At 39.4% G+C, this 23,957-nt stretch overlaps 2 protein-coding genes across 3 annotated transcripts in view; one reads left to right on the top strand and one right to left on the bottom strand.

Moving 5' to 3' along the window:
- The window catches only part of DOK6 (docking protein 6), a 371,687-nt gene extending 363,583 nt beyond the window's left edge, over window positions 1–8,104 (top strand). Inside the window, exon 8 of the mRNA XM_040478594.1 lies at window positions 222–8,104. Coding sequence (XP_040334528.1) covers window positions 222–361 — 140 coding nt within the window. The 3' untranslated portion in view covers window positions 362–8,104. The remainder of the gene's footprint in view (window positions 1–221) is intronic.
- An 8,671-nt stretch (window positions 8,105–16,775) lies between these two features.
- Window positions 16,776–23,957, bottom strand: part of CD226 (CD226 molecule) — a 74,589-nt gene continuing 67,407 nt past the window's right edge. For both annotated transcript variants that reach the window (XM_040478592.1, XM_040478593.1), the window contains 2 exons: window positions 20,202–20,262; window positions 16,776–17,923 (listed from right to left, as the gene is read on the bottom strand). In XM_040478592.1, the coding sequence (XP_040334526.1) occupies window positions 17,810–17,923; window positions 20,202–20,262 (175 nt within the window). In that variant the 3' untranslated portion in view covers window positions 16,776–17,809. The remainder of the gene's footprint in view (window positions 17,924–20,201; window positions 20,263–23,957) is intronic.

Raw genomic sequence — 23,957 nt, 5'->3', positions numbered from 1 at the left:
TGAGGAAAATACCGACCCCATCCGTGACCCACAAAGGAGTCCAGCACCACATTTCTCCGTCTTCCACACCTGCATGCTTACCTGGAGCTCTCTTTGGAGGATTTGCGGGCTTCGGCTCCGTGTGTGTGTGTGTGTGTGTGTGTCTGTTTTCGGTATATCCCTTGGCTTCTCTGAACGGGTTTCTAAGCACCCCCCTTCCTTCCTTCCTTCCTTCCTTTCAGGTCACGGCTTTGGTTCGTCCAAGATGTCGCGCGCACAGACGTTTCCCAGCTACGCCTCGGAGCAGAGCGAAGAGACACAGCAGTCTTTGTCCCGGTCGAGCAGCTACGGGTTCAGCTACAGCTCCAGCCTCATTCAATGACACTCAGAGAGCCTGCTGACCAGAGACACAGTCTTGTCCGGACCTGCTTGCAGGGTCACTGCACCCTCTGCCTCCTGGAAGACTGATCGCAGTGACATCGACATGGGCCGGGTGTAGCCCAATCCCAGTGGAAGGTTAAACACTGGAGTTCTGCTTCCTTGACTCTGTGGCTAAGTCCTTTATTTATTGAATTTCTTGGCGGGGGGGGGCGCCCCCCCCGGCATCTATGTTTTACAAAAATAGAATCCAAATCGTCCTTTAAATAAAATTCCTGGTTCTGGCAGTAGCAGAAGCCTGGGCACCATGAGAAGTTGCCCACACTGGGTTGTACCTGGGTGGTGGGCATTACCCCTGTCCTCATGGCTCAGCCCTCCCACCTGATGACAGGGTCTGTCCCTAGACATAATGTCACCCACCACAAGCTACGTGGCTTGGAAGGTTTTGATGGGGACAAATCCAGCAAGGTCTACTAATGGCATCATAACTCTCCATATAAATAAGCCCGGTGACAATTAAGGGAAAATGAGATTTAGAACACACTGTTAAGCAGGGCCTTGTAGCTCTACTCTGTGTGTGTGTGTGTGTGTGTGTGTGTGTGCGCGTGTGCATCTGTAGACAAACATAGATGTGGATATGGCTATATCCATGTATATCTAACAAGTATATATCAAATGTGTGCTGAGGGTGACAGGATATGCTCACTTACATTGTTGAAAACTGTAATTTGGTGCATTAAAATTAAGATTGTTATGTCGAATAGCTATTTTTAAAATAGTGCTGTAAAAAAAAGGCTTTTTATTAGCAAAAGTATTTACGTAGTCAAGTCTGCTCCTGTGACAAGTATAAACGGATATGTGAGAAGGAGGGACCCTGCAAAACAAAGGAAGCAGTCTAGCTGTCCCACATGCCGTGTTACCACGTGTTACCTGTCTTTCTGCCTCGTACTCTCTTGTTGTTGACGATGTTTCTCTCTCTGGCCATCCCTCTGAACTACGTGAGAAGGATTGGGTGTGATCACCTACTGGCCTCCATTTAATCTCAAGAAAAAGAAAGACTCTAAATGAGAAACTGTTTTTCAAGGAAGGGGGGAAAAAAAAAAATATATATATATATATATATACACACACCTAAAAAGAACTCAGCTAGTTTGCAGTCAGAAGAACAATGGGCACAGGATTATAGATATCAATTATTTAAAATTTTATAGATGCTGTTCTCAAAGAGCCATTGGTCCCTTGTAATGGGCTATGTCAGCAGAATTTGCTAGGCTTTACTTTCTTTTTAATGGACCTGGGTTGGCTGCGATTATAAGAGAAAATGGAGCAAATATAATTTTTTTTTTCATCTCTGACATTAATGACAAACCTACAAGGTTTAAAGGGATCTGAAGAATTTGGCTAATTTAATTAGTGTCAACAAAGATACTTTGCCCTTAATTTTGAAGTTCACTCGAGTAAAAATAAAACTTATCCTACCTAGAAGTATCTGATGCCACATGCCTAAATGGTCAGCTTGTAAATACTCCAAGGCAAGTTTAAAGAATAGTGAGCCCAGATCATGTAAGATAAAAACTTCATTTTTTTTCCTAATGGCAAAATTCTTTAAACTGTTAAAGTTGGTCTTTTGAAGGGGTACTTGTTTTGCTGATCTGTAATAAGACTTTCTTTTTTTTTTAAATCTCTCTCCGTAGCTTGAGTGCCTATTGACAACCTATTTCAGAGAATGACTATTGAATAGAAATGGTTCTAGGTCCCTCCTAGATAAATTTACACCTAGAGCAACTACCTAGACTCTGAATCTCTCAGATAAGTATGAAAACCCCATCAAGATGCTAATCATAAGAGTTAATGTGGCTGTGAAAAATAATTATCTTAAGCTTTCAGGGATAAAAAGAAAGTTACTCAAACTCTCTGCACCATGAATTTTGCCGACCCAGCAGAAAAGCGGATGACTGGTTCCTCATGCTGGTGATACAGCCTTCCCTAAAATCCCAGCTTTCGGGGTTAAGCGCCTCTGAATCACTTAGCACATGGCATTTGCTTCTGAAATGCCCTTAGTAAAACACACCAGAGCAACTCCCCGCTGAGACCATTTGAGCACAGCTCCTAGTGGTGCCACATTCAGAGCAAGCCTCTCGCCCGCTCACTCAGTTGAGCTGTTGCTTAGAGACCACAGTCACTACATGAGACTTGTGGAGAAAGGCCCTCTGGGGTCCTGGTTCATATCTCAGCTTCATTCATGTGCAAGAAGCACAGACAGGGAGTCCGGGGGTGGGGGGGATTCTGCTTATCAGATGAGTCTGCTCTTGTGTCTATTTGGTGGAAGACACAATACCTGCATGGAATTGCTTCGAGAACACCATTTCCTTGGGATCGTTACCAGTGAGCTTAACTGAGGAGATATTAAAGATCAGGCTCATCTTGGGCCAGTTCATTCTGAAAATAATGTCATCAAAAGCATGTGTGAGAGAAATCTTCTTCCCAAGCCTTTAACCCAATCGTATCACAATGAGAATAATGCTATAAAGTCTCTCACGGTACATTTCTGGAGATGTATTCTAGCATCTGTACTCCTCCATCTATACTTGTAATCATAGCTAAGTTAAAATTGCTAAATGAACAGAGAGGAGAATTTATGTTAGCCTACTGTTCTTGACATATGGCAGTGTGCATTGTAATAAAAATGACAAGCAGATAAATCCTCTACAAAAACCAAAGATGAAAGAAAAGTTACTGTACTATTCTCCTCTCCTGGAACTTCATGAAGCCAATTTCACGGGAGCAATTACAATGGTCGTAAACATGTATTCGACTCACTTGAGCTCACAGGTTTTTGACTGAAGAGGCCTCTCTACTTTGTGAGTCATTTTTCTCCCTTCAGAAATCGTATTATACCTCTCCTGTAATTGGGGTTGCTATGAACCAAAGACATCCTTTGGCTCTTTCTGAGAGCGACCCCACTGGGGTTCCAACCAGACTTAGGCACATGAATGAAGACGATCACAGTTTCCGTATCAGGTTGGAAGAGACCAGTGGTGAAGGAACTTGACACGAGTGATCGAGGCTCTTCTGAGAGCAGAGAAAGCCCGGAGGGTCCACACGGCTCATGGAAAGATGACACAGGGGATTCAGTTTTTATGTCCCCAAGTTTTCTCCTGAAAATCTTAATTATTGCACCCATTGTATTTAAAGTGTGGAAAAGTGTAAAATAACCTTGACCCAATAGTTTACCACACTGGTGGGGGGAGGGGAGTGGGAAACACATCTTTCACTTATTCATCGAATGAGTAATAGGCACTCAGAACTAAGTTATTTATGCAGGTTGCAAATACTTATGAATCAATAAGTTCTGGCCACTGCCACAATTTGAACTTAAAGAAATAAGAAATGTGTATTTACTTATGTACTAGGGAAGATGCTGTTTGATAGAGCATGTGAAATAAAGTGAAACATATTTATAAAAAATAAACCTCACTTTTTTTCACCAAGTAGTAACTAGAGTACTAATCCTAGTAGCTTGTATAATTTTTCTCTGTCTTCGTTGGGCGATTAGGTTTGAAAATCATTTATCACCTATAAAGTGGTCAACCACTAATACTTTCTGTCCAATAAAGAAGCAGTGGACTGATAAATAATGTTACACTGTTAATACTTTTTACAGATCCAATTTGTTTACTGCATGTGGTATCTTTAGAGTAGATATTAAAAACACATCATAAAAATTGATGTCTGCCCCTCATTCTTTGGCCAATATCTCAGAAAACTTTGTAAAAAAGCATGAGTACCCTACTCCCTAGATGATTTGAGCCACTGACTAAAATCAACCATTAATGCTATGTGAAAACAAGCTAAGCAAATTATATTCTTATAAAAAATTGTAGTCCAGTTTTGATGATTATAACACAGCACAATAAAAGGGCAATATACAATCAGTGGGGCTGAGCTTTAGGCCTTGAACACGTTAGGTCTTATAACAAATATTATACTTAAAACTGCTCAAAGTGAAAATGATACATTTTTCTCCAATTCTATTAACATTTGTCGATCAATATCTTGCAATTTCAAATTACTTTATCAATCACTAACTGTACGTTACTATCCCCCAACCTTGGTCTTCTCCAAATAGATACAAATCAGTCACTAGATTTACAGTAATAATTATAATACGAGGTGATGTGCCACATGGATGAATTCCTAGCCTATGAAATGTATAGAGTGCAATTTCCCATGAAGGGGGAAGAGAAGGACAGGACCAGTTTAGGAGGGCAGCAATTTAGATAAAATTATAAAGACTCCAATGAAATGTCCAAAGTAACACTAAGACTCTACTCTCTGAACATTCTAACCCCGGTTCCATATCACAGACTTGGCCTTCTTTGACTAGCTTCACCCAGTACTGAGCATGCAATTGAAAGAGGACGTCAGTTGCACCATGTTTGAAGTGACCACAGAAAGACAACGTATAACCACCAACCATTATGCTTCCTTAGGTTTAGTGAAAATTACTGAAGGTGAAAGAATGCCTAACAAAATCCCCACACTGAGATGTCTCTTCAGTAACCTGAGGATCGTTTTTGTATGGCCAACGTCATTAGGGTTTCCAAATGACAGTATGTTATCAGTGACACTGGCTGGGGGCTAAATATGTCTGAGGAGAGCAACATGTGTGCATTCCCCATGAATGTGTTTGAAAGATTAACCCACCCTTTTCTCCCTGAAACTACCACAGATCCTTACTTTCTTGCTTGAGAATGTGAACTTTGGTGTATCATTTCTACAATTATTACAACTTGTTGAGGCAGTAGCTAGTTTACAGACTCTCATGGAAGTATCATGACGTGTTGGGCACATTTTCTAGATGGGCAGGATGCTAGCTGGTTTCTGGAATCAATCATGTAGAATAAAGGTCCCAGGTTACACTCTACTCAGGAGGAAAGCTGGATGTTGTCACTTATTCAAAGGCAAAGAAACAGTAGTTTTGTCCACTTCTGGGCTCCTGGTCCAGCACTGTTTCCTTGTCTCTATCTTGTCTCCCGTTTAGACATAGTGGGAGTTGAGAAATGCCACATGGCCTCTAAATAAATAGGCCCTGGAACATTAAAGTGTCTCCTCAATTGTTTCAGACGTTCCTAACCCTTCTTGGACTCATCAACAACAATGTCAATAGAGAGGCTTTATGAGGCAAATCATTAGTCTTGTAGGTCATGAATGATTGGTATAAATTCTATGACTCTTACATTGTCACCCAGTTCTTGTTGGAGATTCAAACCTATTTATTCTAAAGTGATAGTCAAAGTAAAAAAATAAATTAAGTGTATATGTTTTGTATTCCTACTAATTCATCATATTGTAATCGTGATTATTATTTCGGGGATCTTTATCTCTCTGTAGCACTTTGGCTTAATTATTTATGGCATTTGTCACAATGTTGTTAGATAACATCGGGGCTACATTTTGTTTCATGTGAACTTCAAAAATCTTCCATTCGCAATTGAAGTTGGAAAATGACTCTTTTTATAATGAAATAGCTTGCATATCAAGTTTTTCTTTATACACTTCATTAGACAACTATTTAACTGAAGTCTAGAGAAATGAGAACTAGGTTAAAATTACTAAGTAATATGAAACCCACACTTTACTCATGATTTTCATACACTTTTCCCTAGTTTGAGATTTTAATATCTTGTAAGCATTTAAAGGCGAGGGAAAGTACATCTGTAATAGAAATATTACAGCTTCCTTCTAATAATTCTGTTTAATAAGTTTATATTTTACCTTCTCTTCTATGCCTACAACACTATATCCCCTATTCTAATTTTAAAAACAATGAATAAACTTAAAATTTTTAATAGTTATTTGGGGCTAGTTTTAGTTGTTGATACAATGAACTTTTTCCATCTGTTCTTTGCTTTTAGGATGCTTTTCCACTTAAAGAGAGCATAAAACCAGCCCTTTTTGTGTGCACAGAATCGTGCATACAGTAAGGCAAGGATCTACCCTGACCTGGCAGTTGTGTGCACATTGGGATCAGATTGCTTCCCTAATACCCTCACGATCCACAACCTCTTAAGACTTGCTTATTTTGGGGAATCTGAAATTTAAAAGTCTAAATTCACTAAAATAAGGTGAATTGAGATGATGACTCAATTATTTTCTTTCAAAAGTCGCTGCAGACTTTCTCTCAAAGAAAACAATGTGAGAGGGCTCCTGGGGTGTTTCAGTATCGTTAACTGTCTGCCAAGTGGACTGAAAGGCAAGGAACGTGAAGAATAAAATGACAACAGCATCTTGATGTTAAATATAAATCAAAAATTAGCATGATATAGGTCAATATGAAATAATTTGGTTAATCAAATTCAGATTTACATATCTATTGCGTAATTCAAAGAACAATGCTTATTATTATCAGCGGGTTCAGTGGGAAGAAGGCTCTAAATTTTTGTGAAGACCTGAAGTAGAGAATACGGATTCTTTCCAGTTATAACGCACTCTATATTATTTTGGTAACAGCGGGCAGTATATAAATCACAACAATGAGTCCACCTACTCCCTGACAATAAATGAGCGTAAAGGCCAGTATCATCCTTACTACAGAAAACAGAACTCCCAGGACCTGCAGAGGCCCCTTGGACCTTCTCCACACAAACCCTAACACGCACACACACACACACACACACACGCGCGCACACACACACACACATACACACACAGGCACTTTTTTTACTTTTGACCTACTCTACATGTGCCACACTTGTTATATTTTTCCTGGATCCACCCAGAATTATCCCATCTTTTGAAATCCTTATCCTTATGAATCTTCACAATATATTAAATTATGTGTTATATGTTTTCTTTCTATAAATTCTTTTAAATTAACTTATACTGTGTGAGGTCTTATACTGTAAAGAGATGTCATTTGTCATTGATTAAATATAATGTTTATGATTATTTTGATAAAACAATAACTTTGGATGCTTAGGCCCTTGTTAAGGAATAAAATATCCATTACAAATTTGCTTCTATTGGGAATTATATGAGTTGGCATACCTTATTTTTGGTCGCAATTTATTCCAGATAAATAATAGGTTGGGGGCGTCTGTACTTAAATACTAGTTGAACCACCTTTGGAACAGAATGCAAAGGAATAGCTGTCCCTGAAACCTAAATGTGAATTTCTGGCAGAACAGAAAATGTTACAATAATGAGGCAATAATAAAATTAGGAAATTACATTATTTTTAAATCTGTCTGCGTGATTTTTCCCCTTGGTAAAATGAAATACATAGTTCAAGAATTACCTCCTCTGAATTCATAGTTTCTATATCTCAATCCTGAATAGACACCCCAATCAATCCTTATGAATGTCTTACTCATAATTCTAAGAAATTGACAACTGATATGGCTACAACTTACAGTTGTGCAATATTAAAATGTCCTCCATCTCTACAAAAAACAGGTCAAAAATACTACTTTACTTCACAGCTTTGCATGATTGAGACTTTAAACATCTAAATTAATGGTTTTTACCCATGTGTTACTTAATATTGTTAGCACTATAATATTATATGATTTCCTTACATTTTTATTATCATGTGATGAACTGTAACTATGTAATTAAACAGAATTTTGACAATCATAGTTTCCTAACCTTTAAAATGTCACTTATTCCTTCATTCATTGGTTTGTTATTTTCAAAATAAAGTAAAAGAAGGCCCTTTATTAAATGAAAGATTACTGAGAACTTATTATGCATTCCCAGTGTTTTCCTAATCTTATGTTATAATAACATATAATTTTTATTAGGTCGACCGTGGTTTGTTGGAATCATAGAATATTAATATGACAATGGCATTGGTGATCAATACTTTTATCTTCTAGTGAAGTGATATCCAGAGTTTTTAAGTGGCTTTCACGGTGTCACAAAGCTAGAAAACAACTTTCCCTCCAGCGCTGGGCTCACCCTTTAACAACCAAAGAACATTACTGAAAATGAACATTTGGTAGACAAAGATTTCACGTCAGAGATGAAATGTGTAGAGTCATGACCACACTCCATATTGATGGCTTTATTCTTTTCCATGCCATGATATTGAATCCTTTGTCCCTTGGATTTAAACCTGTCTGGAAATACATTTACAGAATCTATTTCTCAAGCTTAATCTTTAAATATTAGCCAGGCATTTGTTGTTAGTTCACTAGATTCATTAGTAGTATTCTTCCTTTTGCAGAGTCCTGTCTTTAAAGAGAGTACCAAGCCTTCCATCTGTCTTTGATGGTCAGAGACACCAGAGTGAGGGAGGAAGCCTGGATCGAGCAGTCATAATGCTAAAACGGGGTGGATCTGGCCAAAGTCATGCCTTTGAAGAAACAATGAAAACCGTAGGAGAGCTCTCAGTTCTCTGCAGCCAGTACAAGTTTGGAACATGTTTGGGAGGGGCAGTGATGACAAAAATGCCCCTTCTTTCTGAATGCTGAACAAAACATAGCCGGATATGGGTTTTTGGTGCCACTTTCATAACAAGTTGCTGATGTGAATTTGATGGATTTATCTTCCTCTTTTTTCTCACTATTGAAATCATAAGGACTATATTTGCTGGGGAGTCTTCATGAAAAGTGCAAAGGTGTGTATAACTTGGAGCGGACATCCAAGAAGATATTTAATAAATTCACGTGACAGGGCACAGTCCAGGAGTAGTAACTCCACTATATTTGTAATGTACTAAGAAGAACAAAACCAGGGGTGCTTGGGTGGCTCAGTTGGTTGAGCATCTGACTCTTGATTTCAACTCAGGTCATGTTCTTGTGGTTCATGAGTTCAAGCCCCGTGTCCAGCTCTTTGCTGACAGTGTGGAGCCTGCTTGGAATTCACTCTCTCCCTCTCTCTTTGCTCCCCCACCGAAACTAAATAAATAAACGTAAAAAAAAATCAAATAATCCCCCCAAATGGCAAAACTGCTATCCTTATTTCTAAGTTACTCATGAAAAACATTAGATAAACTTACCGAATTTTTATATCCATGTGGTAAATTATCAACATAAATGTTTGAGCAAGACCTAGGTGGAATATCTGAACATTCATGAAAATATGAATTATCTTAATATCTAGGTGTTTCAGGCTGCTGCTTTATACGATCAGGAAAGCTAGTCAGTCACTAAATGCTCACTGAGGGTTTACCATTTACACAACAGGAGTAAAGGGTATGCAGTATCGCCTGGGTCTTGGTTCTTGCCTACTTTTAATTACTCACGAGGCACATCAGTGTCAGGAGGAAGCCACAGCACATGGGTATTTGGCATCCACAGAAGACATGAGATGGCAAGAAATGAGGGAGTTGGGAAAGGCGAGAGAAGCCAGCCTCCCTCGCTTCCTAAATACCTTTCTCAAAGCTGTCTCTGGATTTCTCTCTCCCTCGTCCCCCTCTCCTCCTTCCCCACCTTTTTCTCCTCCTTTCTCTCTCTCTCTCTCTTTCTCTCTGTCTCTCTTCTCTCAGTAGTTAGACCCTGCTTTTTAATCACAGGAAATTATCAGAGTAGTCTGACATAACCCCCAAATTAGCTTCCACTATTCGAAGAAAGGTTTTAAAACTTTTTTTTTTTAACGTTTATTTTTTTTTGAGACAGAGAGAGACAGAGCATGAACGGGGGAGGGTCAGAGAGAGGGAGACACAGAATCTGAAACAGGCTCCAGGCTCTGTGCTGACAGCTCAGAGCCCAACGCGGGGCTTGAACTCACAGACCACAAGATCATGACCTGAGCCGAAGTCGGCCGCTCAACTGACTGAGCCACCCGGGCGCCCCCCCCCAAGAAATGTTTTAGATCACATTCTCTAAAATTCCCAATTCCTCCCTTGACACAAACCTGAGCAGAAGACAAATATTCAGTCACTCACTTTATGTGTGTGAACAACACAGATGTGTTCTGTATCCCTGACACTCTTCTGAATATTTGCAAGCTTGGGATATAAGGTAGCCCAAAGAGAAAACGCTAGCTCAAAATTCTCTTTAAAAAACATTCGCTGAATCTTCTAAGAGCTAAGAATTCAAAAGTGAGCAAGAGTTGAGGCTTCCTTTAAGGTGCTCACTATTTAGGGAAGAAGTATGCATTTCAAGTCATGAAGCAGGTACAATCAGTCAGCCAATCCCTTAACTTAGGAAACCCTTTCTTGTTCCACTATCCATTCAAAAACGTTTTAGTTAGCCTGCTGATTTTGAAGTTTATAGTTTTTTAGCAATTATATTTCAGAGAGCTAAATATAGACAGAACTTGGTGTCCAAAGCAATAAATACTAAAACTGCTAGCCAGAAGCAACCCTCACTCTCAGCAATATAAAGAAAAAAATGCTGGGCACCTAGGTGGCTCAGTCAGTTAAGCATCTGACTCTTGATTTCAGATCAGGTCATGATCTCATGGTGTGTGGGATCGAGCCTCCTTTTCAGATTCCACGCTGAAAGCACAAAGCCTGCTCAGGATTCTCTCTCTCTCTCTCTGCTCCTCCTCAGCTCACACTCCCCACCCCCCATATTTATATGTTATATTTAACTGTGTGTGTTCATGTTGTATCTATGAGTGGGATTTGGAGCTTTATGATCTCTCAAATAGTTCAGGTCACTGCTGATAACTCTTGCGTAAAGAGATTACGTTCATCCTTTTTGGTTCCTATCTAGATAGTGTCTTTTCCCTGAAGCTTAAACAACATGTGATTCATACAATAACCAGTGGTTCTCACTAATGCTTTTCCCTAGCCTGAAGGAGATGGTAGCCGGGTGTGGGGTTGTTTGCTTGATATTAGTCTAACTTAATAGAAGTGTTCCACACTACTTCCGTTAACATGTAAAAACAAATAGGGCTGAATATGAGAAGAAGCTTTTGAGTGATCTCTTTGAAAAGCTTTGCAGTCTTTTGGGGCGCCTGGGTGGCGCAGTCGGTTAAGCGTCCGACTTCAGCCAGGTCACGATCTCGCGGTCTGTGAGTTCGAGCCCCGCGTCGGGCTCTGGGCTGATGGCTCAGAGCCTGGAGCCTGTTTCCGATTCTGTGTCTCCCTCTCTCTCTGCCCCTCGCCCGTTCATGCTCTGTCTCTCTCTGTCCCAAAAATAAATAAACGTTGAAAAAAAAATTTAAAAAAAAAGAAAAGCTTTGCAGTCTTTTAATTGATGGCCCTATGTAGCGAAGAAACAACGGGCCCTGCCTTGGGTTTCTGGGTTTTTTCTGTTTTGTTTTGTTGGCAAATATTTTATTTTTTAATGTTTATTTTTTTAAATATGAAATTTATTGTCAATTGGTATCCATACAACACCCAGTGCTCATCCCAACAGGTGCCCTCCTCAAGGCCCATCACCCACTTGCCCCGTCCTCCCACTCCCCATCAACCCTCAGTTTATTCTCAGCTTTTAAGAGTTTCTCATGGTTTGCCTCCTTCCCTCTCTGTAACTTTTACTCGTCCACACATTCGTGAGAACACTCCACTAACGACCATTGTGTAAGAGTCCCACAGGATGTGTGCACCTTCCTTCTCAAGGTGCCTTCCCGTTTTTGTTTATCTTGGTTATCTTTCTTTTGGTTGTGTTTTCTTCTGTAGAAGCCAAACATTAATTGATCGATTAATTATATACATAAAATACAACACATAGAACATATAGATGTATACATATTTCTTGATCGTGCTGTTAATGCCTTCCTTGGGTTCTCTTATCCTTAGATTTTTCTAATTCTCATTTATCTTTTATGTGACTAAAACCTAAATTAATATTGATACACATGACCAGGGAAACACTTCCCTGTGATTTGCATTTCATTCTATTCATTCATTCTAGAATCCCAAACAGCTCATTCATTCTGGTGCCTCACACTACATTCTGTGATGTATGGGTCTTACTGACAGTTCCTTTGACTTAATTTTTGCAGATGGAGGACTTAACCCGTCACTATCTTCTTATGGTTTCAGATGGAATTTCTCTCTACTACCTTTTGCTTTTTTTTTTTAATTTTTTTAACGTTTATTTATTTTTTAGACAGAGAGAGAGCATGAACAGGGGAGGGTCAGAGAAAGAGGGAGACACAGAACCTGAAACAGGCTCCAGGCTCTGAGCTGTCAGCACAGAGCCCGACGTGGGGCTCGAACCCACAGACCGCAAGATCATGACCTGAGCCGAAGTCAGAGGCTTAACTGACTGAGCCACCCAGGCGCCCCCCGTTTGCTTTTTTTGAACGAAAATTTTTATGAGGCCTGATGTGGATCTGGACATAGTCAGGAAACTGAGAATAATCTCCTACTAACCTTCAGATTGTATTCTACATTTGTGCCAAATTTTCATATTCCATAAATATTGTGTCGGGTGGATCTGTGGTTTATGAAAATGGGCCAAAGAGAAACATGGAGCAAAGTCAGATGATTCTGAATCCAGTTCCAGTGTCAGACCAGCCTAGTGAGGCCTCATAATGTCAGCACAAAGAAACAGGTCAGAAACCAAGGCACCAGAAAACACACGTATTAAAAGGACATGGTGAAGGACTTCCGGGTTTAATGCTAACACGTAAAGGGCTTGGGAGATGCAATGGCCTTGATTACAACAAGAAAGAGCTGGACAGATTACAAACCAGTGGCTTCTCTTGGATCTATCAGAGAATTGAGGTGTCAAGGCAAACCATCACCCCCAAATCTGGACAGACACATCCAGAAAGCTGCAACCACCAGGATCTCCTCACCCAGAGCCAAAGTCCTGGAGCCGTAAACTGGTAGGAACACTTAAATGGTGAGCTGGACGAATGTAACTTCTATCTCAATGCAACATTCGGTGCATTTTCTAAGTGCATGTGGTTCAAATTGAGGGTTTTTTGCAAAACAAGTTGTTTCCTGCCCTTCCCATTTTCCCTCCATTGAAACAACACATTTCACTTCCACCGATGACTTTATCTCTACTTTTCTGAGGAGCATGCTTCCATCACTACTAGATCTTTTTTTTCAATTTTAGACGTTGTTTATTGATGCAGATGCCTTCCTTTCCACAAACTCACCTCACATGCATACATTTCCCACGAGCCCATCCTTCCAAAATATCTGTATTAATACGGGATTATTTCAATACTTGGTGTTCTGAATTTGTTCTGCACTTAACTCCTCATGTTTCTATTACCCTGTGGGATTTTCTCCCTAATATCCTTTGATGGCAAATAAAACTAATGATGGTGCAACACAGCGCTTTATCCCTTCAAACAACAGAATACAGTATGTCAAGGACACTGCACTCCCTGCAAAAGCAGAGAATCTGAAATTACACATAACACTGGGCCAAATGTTCTAATGACGGTGACCGACCTAACGTCATTCAAACGGGGACAACAGGCAATAAATGGAAATGATTCCAGACATTTATCACACACGTCCCCAGATTAGGTCTTTTATTACAACATCTTACAACACAGTTAGTGCTTTGAATCTGGAATACTATGTAATATGTAAACCAACCTTGAAGATTTGTAAAATTCCCTTAGAAAGCTTTGTGATGAAATCTAGAAGCCACCTTTCTGCATACAGGTCACTAGCAATAGAAAAGTTTTTAAAAAACACTGGTTTTTATCTTTCAGATAAATGTATAAGAGCCTAGAAACTTGGCGGAGAATAATTCCAGTGAAAAGACTAGTGGAAAAATATATTAATTTCTGCAAAAGCCTGAATGTGAAGGTCAACACTTTCTAGGCACCACATTCTACTAGTGGCCAAACTAATGTTGATAAATAATAGCGTTACAGGTTTGTGTCATTTTACACTATTGTGTAAAGTAGCTGAATACTGCACTCACAGTTTTAGTGCCTCGACCTGAACTTTATAAACATCGACCTGTACAATACCTCCAATCTTGCTGAAATCTCACACAAGCAGCAGAGAATATATAGCACATTATTATAAGTCCAGGAGAAGCATTTTGATTACAGCAATTTCTAATTACAGTGTGGTCTCTACAAATTACTATAATATAACTGTAGGTGTTATTTAACATAGTTCTATATAAACCAATATCACTTGAATGTTTACAGTGAAAGTAAACTTATTGACATTATTTTTATCTTTCTTTGTCTTGTAAACTGATAACCAATGTATTTTAAAGTTATATATATATTTTAGTAATAAATGGAATTACTTAAAATATCCTATAAATTTGATATTTAATAACTAAAGAATGTAGCTTCATCCATTGTCTTCCATCCATAAGCATAATTACAAGCTAATGAAATTTCAATGCTATTTTCTCAGTGTGCATAAAGTCTTTTAAATAATGTCTCAAGGTCTCTCTGATGATAATATAATCAATACCTAGTCATTGTAAGTTAATGGCATGCATTCTTTCCCTGACCAAACTGTTTACTCTAATGACATTTAACAAACTTACCTACCTCGTCATCACACAGCACTTCCCTTTAATCAGTTTCTTTCATGTAAATGTTCAAATAATGGCATTCAAAGGAAACACAGATTTTTCTGTAACGTATTACATATCATAAATTATATATGTAAAAAAGAATCTTAGGAAGCATCTTCCTTCCTAAGTAGCACCTTTCAAAAAAGATTTAAAACAATTTAATTCAATTCTGACCTTTTATTCTGCGGATCTGTTTTGATCTGTTTCCTTAGTGACAACTGTAATAGTAGGTACAACAGATTAGGGGGAAATACACACACACACACACACACACACACACACACATACACATACACACACAATATATATACATTGTGTACACACACACACACACGCACAATATACTATATATATACCATGTAGTATATGTATAGTAGGTATAGTTATATATTTATTACATAGAGTTACAAAACTCTAGCAAATTAGGAATACTATTAAACAGACAACCATGAAAGTGCTTTGCTAATAAGTAAAGATGTCCAGAGAAAGAAAATCAGTGAGTAGAATTTCATGGGCATGAACAGCTAAGAGTGTAACAGGACCAGCAGGGGGTTCAGAGAAATTCCAGGAGGACTTAGAAGGGCTCCAAGTCCCTGAAAGATCCCGAGCTCTGCAGAGGAAGAATACAGGAAGAAGAAGGGCAGAATATATAGTCCTCATATATATTTTGAGTGACAGATTAAGGAGAAAGTAAAGCATCCATGGGAAAACAGGTTGCAAATGTTCTAGAAGCCCTACTACAAAAGTCTTCCATGAGTGAAACCACCAGGACGGCTGTCTCTGGCTGAACTGTGCACCTAACACCCCCGTGATCATTTTCTCTGTTAAAGTGGGATTCACATTTCCATTCACATTTCATATTGCAATGGTAGAAATGTTTTACTTTTCACTCATATCTGTCATTGAGAATTTGGTCATCAGAATCTTCCAGAAAGTCATTTTGATTGTCTTTGACTTTTAGGAAAAAGAAATCGTTTATCTTTTAAATGATGCTAAGTTTGCTTCACCATGCAAACTGACAAATTCAGCCATGGAAACTTTTATAAATCTGATATAGTTAACAAAATAGTAGAATTGTTTCCTTGTAAACTACCTTCCGACTGTGTTATATATTTCTGGAAATACCTCATGAATCTAGATATAAAGATCTTTAAGCAAACAAAATAAAAATAACAGCTAAATACATGGATGTAAGTACAATTGAGAAGCAGTCATTTTTACTTCTTCCCTTCTGAAACAGGTAGAGCACTCAATTTCTGTAATTCACAGAGTTATTGCACTATCTAGCATGCATAGGAGTTAAGCTATAATCATAAAACACCGACTGACTTGCTTAAAACTGTAAATTACAGTTTAGAATCTCCCTAGATAACAGAGAGAGTTTGGTTTGGGTTCACTTAAAATTATCACAAGAAAGTCTACAACTTTGATCCTTCGATGCAGTTTTTGTGATGAATTTTTTAGAGATGAGTAATAAATACATTTGAGACATGAATGATCGGTGTCTTTGGTAACGACCATTGTGCTTTCAAGGTGGCCATGATCATTATTTAGTTTCATAAATACTTTTCATTGTTGGCCTCCGCCTAGAATTTGGACAATGGCATAAGACCACTAATGGCTCTGTAGTGACATCACTAGGGTTGTCTTTGGCCAAACTATGAAGCAAGACAAGTTTCTGTCTGTATGTTTCCATTCTTTGTTCCCTGTTCCTCCTTCCTTATAGCGCTCTAGTATTTCTTCCCCCCACATTTCTACCCTACAACCCAAACCACACTCAGCTAACATTCTTTTTCTCATATTCAGATTTCACATACTTATTTAAACAAATCAATCATGCCTAGATGCCTGACTCTTCTGAGAGGATATACATATTAAAAATAATTCTTGGGGCACCTGGGTGGCTCTGGTCATGATCTCACATCCTGTGAGTTTGAGCCCCGCATGGGGCTCTGTTCTGACAGCTCAGAGCCTGGAGGCTGCTTCAGATTCTGTGCCTCCCTCTCTCTGCCCCTCCCCTCACCTCTCAAAAATAAGTGGACATTTAAAAAAATTTTTTTTAAATAATTCTCAACAGTGGAAAAATTCAAAAACATTAAGTTACTATTGGACTTTCTGCTACACTTGCTCTTAAAGCTAGGCCAGGGAGAGGGGCAAGAATTCTATGCAGGATCAGAGATTACTTTATTTGATAATACAAAGGGAAGAGATTTCCCTGTCACATTTATCTTCCTCTTGAACATTCATTTGTTCTGCTACCAAGTACTCCTCTGAACTCTGCTGATATAGCAGATTTTAAAGTGAGGAGAGGGAGAGCTAACTCACACCCATCCACATATTCTCTTTTTAGTTGGTTAACAAGAGATGTCTCAGAACGGCACTGCTGTTCACATTTGTTGGTAACCAGTTCAGCTTCCGGGCCCCGTCTCCCTCGTCTAATGATACTCTGAATTTCCCACTAATGTGCTTTGGCCTCACTCCTGGGTCTAGAGGTGAACCCTTGACTTAAACCCTTGATTCCATCTTTTTTGGCCATGTTGCCTGTTTAATGCTGCACAAATAACCAAATCTGTTTGCTCTATCAGAGAAGTAACCTCTCCACCAGGCAGAAACAAGGATTGTGAATTGCCAAGGGTTTTTAGAAACACAAGGGAAATGCCTGAATAAGAGGCTAACACCAATAAAGTGGATCCAATACCACAAAAGGGAATCCAGAAGCAGGTGTATGCCCATACTTAATTCTAGACAAGACATTTAAACCTTTGTGAATAACCCTTGCCTGAAGCTTCATCTCCCCTGGATGGTTCCATTACATGATTCAGTAAATTTCCCTTCATGTCTAAACTAATTAGAGTCAGGTTTTCTGAAACATTTCTGTTAAGAATGTTCTCTAGGTAATAAAGTATCTTTCATATCAAATTAAATAAATGTAGCTAACTGGTATCCTGGATAGGCACTGAGTAGTGGGAAGAAATTATATTAAGATCCATGTACGTAACAGTCACCATAAGTTTTGCTCAGATCCAGGAAAAAGCTTAGATTCTAGTCTTCGGTCTGTGAGAGAAGGCTGGGTAGTTGACATAAATATCTTCTCTTGCACAATCCGATGACTGATTGGTAGAGATGGGATTTCTGTAGTTGTTGGTTGCCTAGAAAGACAGACAGAATGTCAATGATTCACTGCATTTCAGCAGCTGACAAAGATACCCAAAACAAATCTCTTAAATCAACCACAATTTAAGTCAAATATCTATTATGATTAACTTCATAAAGCAGTCTCTTCCTTGTACTGAACTTCTATGAGAAATCACATTCTTGACCTGCATGGCTCAGCGTGAAAGGCAACAGGAGACTAATCTAGATCATCATTTGCTATATTTTATAGATTATGAAATACCCGTTTAGACTTAGAGCTCTCTCTCAGTGTCCTAGGCTGTTTTGATAAGAACAATTATTCTCATTTTTATATGGAAATCTAATATAGCATCTCCCATAGCGGACACTCAATAATTTCTGTTGAATCAACGCTTTAATAAACAATACTTTTAAAGTACACAGTGTCATGTCTTGAAAATAAGCAACTAAACGCAATAAAAGAAATTAACAAAATAAAGTGGCATTACTTCCAAAATGATGTTATATAATCATTAATATTCTCTACCCTAATCGAGTCACTTTGACTTGGCAGAAAATATGTAGGCATGGGTAAGAGAGAAATTGAGAGAAAGAGAAGGAAGAGAAGAGCGAGAGGTCTTTTGGTGAGAAGTTTGGAAATTGAGACTGGTTCCAACGGGTGCAAGGAGAAAGCAGAGGGTATGTTGCAGTGCGATTGCTCCTTACATAGCGTGCCTACAGGCCCAAAACAATCAGGCAGGTCTAGCTTCTTCCTCTATCACAATCCAACTTATTATCTAACTTCCTAACCATCGTTCAAAATATCATTACTCTACAGAAGTCTGAACAAGTTGAACACTTAATGCAGGAAGCTGCAAAGCTCTTTCACTCCTCTGAAATTCACAGCAATAAATTTGGCTTTAGGTTGGCTTGAGTGGACACCAGCTAAGGACAAAGGAGGGATTCCTGCAATTGTGTATGACAGAGCACTATTTAATTGCTTGCTAGAGTGGCAGATGACACAAGACAGGACTTCCTCAGTCTTTCCACTTAGTGTCAAAAAGGCGGCCATGAATTATCCAGAAACATTTTTTTGTTGTGCAGAGAGTAACTAAGAGGAAAATTTCAACCAATAGATAAATAGGTAACAAAGAAATCTGAAGCACACATATTAGATTGTCAGAAACTTTTCATTACTTGATGTTTTGGCCATGTAGAATTCAATGGCAAATAATTAAATTAAAGAGAAAGGGATGTAATTTCAGATAACACTTGGAGAAATGTTTTAGTGTAAAATTTTGTAAGCAGAATAATATATGTTAAAGAGAATATCTGACAAATAGTGGAGACAATGAACATGAAAATAAGCATCCCTTTTATCTGTAGGGGAAGGTGGAGTGAAAATTCTGCAGCCTGTCAGAAATCTGAGCATCCTTCAGTTAATAAATCAATAAAAACCATAATAATGATAATGAAAACCATAGCACTGCATCTTTCTAATGTACTTCCTCCGCCTCAGGTCTTTTACGTGGTATAATGTAATCCTCACAATAACCTTACGATATAAAAATAGTATTATGCCCTATGCTAGGTCAGATGGTATCCCCCCAAAGTTTATGCCCTTCCCAGACCTTCATAAATGTGACCTTATTTGGAAGTAGGGTTGTGGAGGGTGTGATTAGTTAAGACAAAGTCATACTGAAGTAAGCTGGGCCCTTAGTCCAATACCACCGATGTCCTTATAAAAAGGGAAGACAGATACACATGTGCATGCACATGCACTGAAGAATATCATGTGAAGACAGAAGCAGAGATTGAAGTGATGAGTCCATAAACCAAGGAATGCCGAGGGCTGCCAACAACCACCAGAAACCAGGAGAGAAGTGTGGAACAGACTCTCATCCCCAGAGGGAACAGATCCTGCAGAGACCTCGATTTTGGACTTCAAACCCCCAAACCGCAAGAGAATAGATTTCTGTTGGTTAAGTAGCCTCCTCTGGGATAATTATGCTGTGGCAGCCTTAGGAAACTAATAGCAGATATTGGTAATGCACAGTGTTGATTCTTATGATATCGCTATGATTGTACCTTTATTTGTACTGATATAAAACAAACTGTTTCAAAGGGCATTAATAATAGGAAAATAGGTCAGAAAACAAGTGTCTCTTCAAAGGGATGATACTGGAATTACAGGCAAGTCCATGGCCAGGGTACTGAAAGCACAACAAGGTTGTTGACTGCAAAACGGACTGACTCTACAGGACATTTACAATGCGCAAAAGCAGGGAAAATGACAGTTCTGAGAAAACTTACCTTGTTCTGTGCATCCTTATTTCTGTGCTCTTTAAACAGTCCTCTGTTCTGTCTCCTTCTCCTGAAAATGCATATTCAATCGAAGCATTGACATATTATACTCCAACACAAGTATTATTGCATACAGTAGAGTATTATACCTTGCCTGTAGCCCAGCCCACATGCCCTTATTAATATGTTGAAGCAGCATCTATGGTTGGTTTACACATACCTACTCAAAATTTTCTTGACCCAGTTTTTCATTTTTTATCTTCCACAGATGGTGAAGGCATCTAAATGGATATCCAGCCAGTATGCATTAGTAATTAATCTCACTGAGCTTACTAAAGAATGGTTCATAGGGAATTCTTACATAAATAGCTCACTGACTTCTCCAAATAATCCTGGGCTTAGAGATTTCCCACAATTAAAAACTTTATTTTAAATGCCAACAGTGTAACTTCTCAGATGCCAGGGATAATCGAGTTAAGCTTTATAGAAACTTCCAGGTGTTTTACTAAGCCTCCTCTATGGATTATTTTATTTAGCTTTCACCAAAAACCCTATATGTAACAGAGTGGGAAATTGAGGCAATTTGAACCAAATCACATGGTTGGTTAGTGGTAGTATTAGAATTCGAATCCACAGGCTTCCCTCATGACTATTAGGCTCTGGTGTTTCTGGAATCGTGTCACTGCACTTCAGTGGGCCATCTGGAGCCATGCCAGTCCATAAACTCTCCACCGTTCCAATGAAAACTATAAAAACCTAACTTCAGGAGGAGTCTTTGAAGAGAAAATTCAAGAGAAGAAGAAAAGGAGGCTACTATAATTGAATGCGGTGCCTGAAATTACTCTATCCAACTGTATGAAAATAGTTATTATGGGGAGATGAAGACTATCTTTTTTTTCATCTCCCTAAAGAAAAAATTCTTATCAGACCATAAAGGAGGTGGTTCAGATGCAAAAAAGGAGGGATTTTCACCTTTATGCAAAAAGATGAAGTTGTAATGCCTTCATGGAAAGTTTAAAAACCAGCCAAGCTAGTCTCTCTCCAAGGAAAGGTTGTTCAGATGACGGATGTTGTTCTCTCCTAGTCGCTATGAAATCCTCCTACTGTGTCAATGTAATCACAAACTTATCTTAGTCTGTGTGCATTTGCTTACTTATGATGTCTCTTTTATACAATTAATTTATTTAATTTTTTGATGTGTAAGTTTATTATGTGAAAGTCATGTTTCCGGGTCTTTCATATAAATCGCTTACTCCTCAAAAGAAACCTGTGATACAGATGCTATTACTACCCTCTTTTTACAGATAAGGGAACAAAGCTATCACCTTGGATATTTTGTTAAATCATGCTTCACAAGGCTTGATATATCATAATACAGAGTTAATTTTCCCAAAGAGGTCCAAATATATATGTTGTTGACATAAGCCTAGAGTATACGATATCATGAAGGAGAGAAAACACGAAGCTTAGAGTCAGATGGTCTGTGTTTAACTCGTGCTCAGCAATTCACTAATTGTTTGCATCTATAAAGTTCAGTCCCCTCGTGTGTGAAATAAAGGCAGTAAACACTGTGGTTTGTTCTAGGCTGACCAACCATTCTAGTTGGCTTGACGCTAAAGAATTTCCCCGGGATGAGGGATTTTCAGCGCTGAAACCAGGAGAGTCTCAGGCAAAGCGAAGTAGCCTATTTGTCGGGAACATCAAAGTGGACAGCAAAAGTAAAAACAAGTATCTAACGTTTTGCTCACTGAACATTAAATTTCTTCCTATAAACACAGGTGTCGATGTATAGACTATCTTTTGGCTCCTGCCCAGCCTAACCAGTGCTGTGCACGGCCACCAAACACATTCACTTCGTAATGTTACCATTCTGATCTCTAACTGGAAGCAACACAAACTGGGAGCAGAGAGGTGTGGGAAAAGCCCCCGTACCCCCATACACACAGGCTACAAGGTGCTGGGTGCAGGGGAAGGACTCAGTTTCGTTCAGGCACACTTCGATTTCCTCTGGCTTCTCCCCAGGTCAGCACATCTGGAGTGGCAGGATTATTTTAAACGGTCGCTAAGACAGAGTTCTGAAGGCCATTGTTTAAGCCCTTGGGGCATTTTTCAAAACCTTTCCAAGCAACAACCACAGGTACGGGCAACAAGGTAGAAAGAATACATACGTCTTCCTTTGTGATGTGCGATCATGATAATGCATTCAAGCCCACTAATCTTTTTATCACATTTGACCAAGTGGGACAATATATTCTACAGTTCAATTTAGCTATTCATGTAAAAGTGATGCATTTTCATGAAGCTAAATCCATCATGTCCAACATCTGTGACCCTCCGGAGATCCATGCTGTCACTCACTCTGTCCTACCATGTGGCCCGTGTTCCCAGATGCTCCTGCTGTCAGAGCGGCCCTCAGCGCATTTTTCATCAACAAGGGTGAAGCACTAGAAAAATCCTCAGTGTCACTGACATCCTGGGTTCCTTCCCTCAATTTGCTAATTTCTGACCAGGGAAAAAGACTTGAGGGCAGCCCATGACGGAGAGAAAGGGAACATGGCAGTTTCATGATGCAATTTAATTAGACAAACACATATTGACCACCCACTATTTGGAAAGATTAGTGCTAACTGCTATCAAACGCTAAGAAATGAACAAAACGCAGTCCCTGTCATTATGAACAGAAGGGAGGACAGACACAAAATTGATTAAGCTACAAAGCAGGCTGTGAGGTGCAGCAGAGAAGAATATAACGTGATTCCGCATGGTGACATCATGTCTCTTTGCAGGGAGGGAGAGCCAGGACAGACCTCCCAAAGGAGACATGTGTCCCATGCCTGGAATGATCCACAGGGGTAAGGCCAAACATGGGGAAACAGCATTTTGTTGGCATATCAAATAGAAAGAGCGTCAGGTGCGTTCACATAATGAGACTTGCAGTTTGGAGCGTCTGGGTGACTCAGTCGGTTTAGCATCTGACTCTTGATTTCTGCTCAGGTCGTGATCCCCAGCCCCGAGTTGGGCTCCACGTCGAGCACGGAGCCTATTTAAGATTCTCTCTCCCCCTTCCTCTCTGCCCACCTCCCCCTCACTCACACATGCTCTGTCTCTAAAAATATTTTTTAGGGACGCCTGGGTGGCTCAGTCGGTTAAGCATCTGACTTTGGCTCAGGTCATGATCTTGCAGTCCGTGAGTTTGAGCCCCGTGTCGGGCTCTGTGCTGACAGCTCGGAGCCTGAAGCCTGCTTCACATTCTGTGTCTCCCTCTCTCTCTCTGTTCCTACCCTGCTCATGCCTCTGTCTCTTTCTCTCTCTCTCAAAAGTAAATAAACATTTAAAAAAAATTTTTTTTAATTTTTTTCAAGACTTGCAGGTTTGACAAAATTTGTCAACATCAGGGGTAGTAAAGTAGAAAATATGAAGGAACATTAGGCTGGAGTCCCACTAATTAGATGGGGGTCAGAACAACAGGTACCTCTGATACAGGGTTAGTGACTTTTAAACAGGAAGGACATGATCAATCTAGCTGTTAGAAGAGCAACCAGGAAAAGATGTGTTAGAAAGACAGGACACACCCGGAGCCAGGGAGCAGCCAGAGAGCATTCACTAGTATCAAGTGAGCAGTGATACAACCCTCCAAAGAGGTAAGGCCGGGATATGGAGCCGAGACAGAGAAACCTACCTGACATCCTACTAATACACACGCATGTGCAAGCATGTGTGCGTGTGCGTGTGCTTGGTAATATTGCTGGGGTAGAGGAGAAGAGC

This window comes from Herpailurus yagouaroundi, unplaced genomic scaffold (genome assembly GCF_014898765.1).
Source record: "Herpailurus yagouaroundi ecotype Mexico unplaced genomic scaffold, PumYag 142, whole genome shotgun sequence".
In the NCBI taxonomy this organism is placed as follows: Eukaryota; Metazoa; Chordata; class Mammalia; order Carnivora; family Felidae; genus Herpailurus; species Herpailurus yagouaroundi.
The sequence above is the reverse complement of the archived record's forward strand: the minus strand, read 5'-3'. Positions and strand labels throughout refer to the sequence as shown.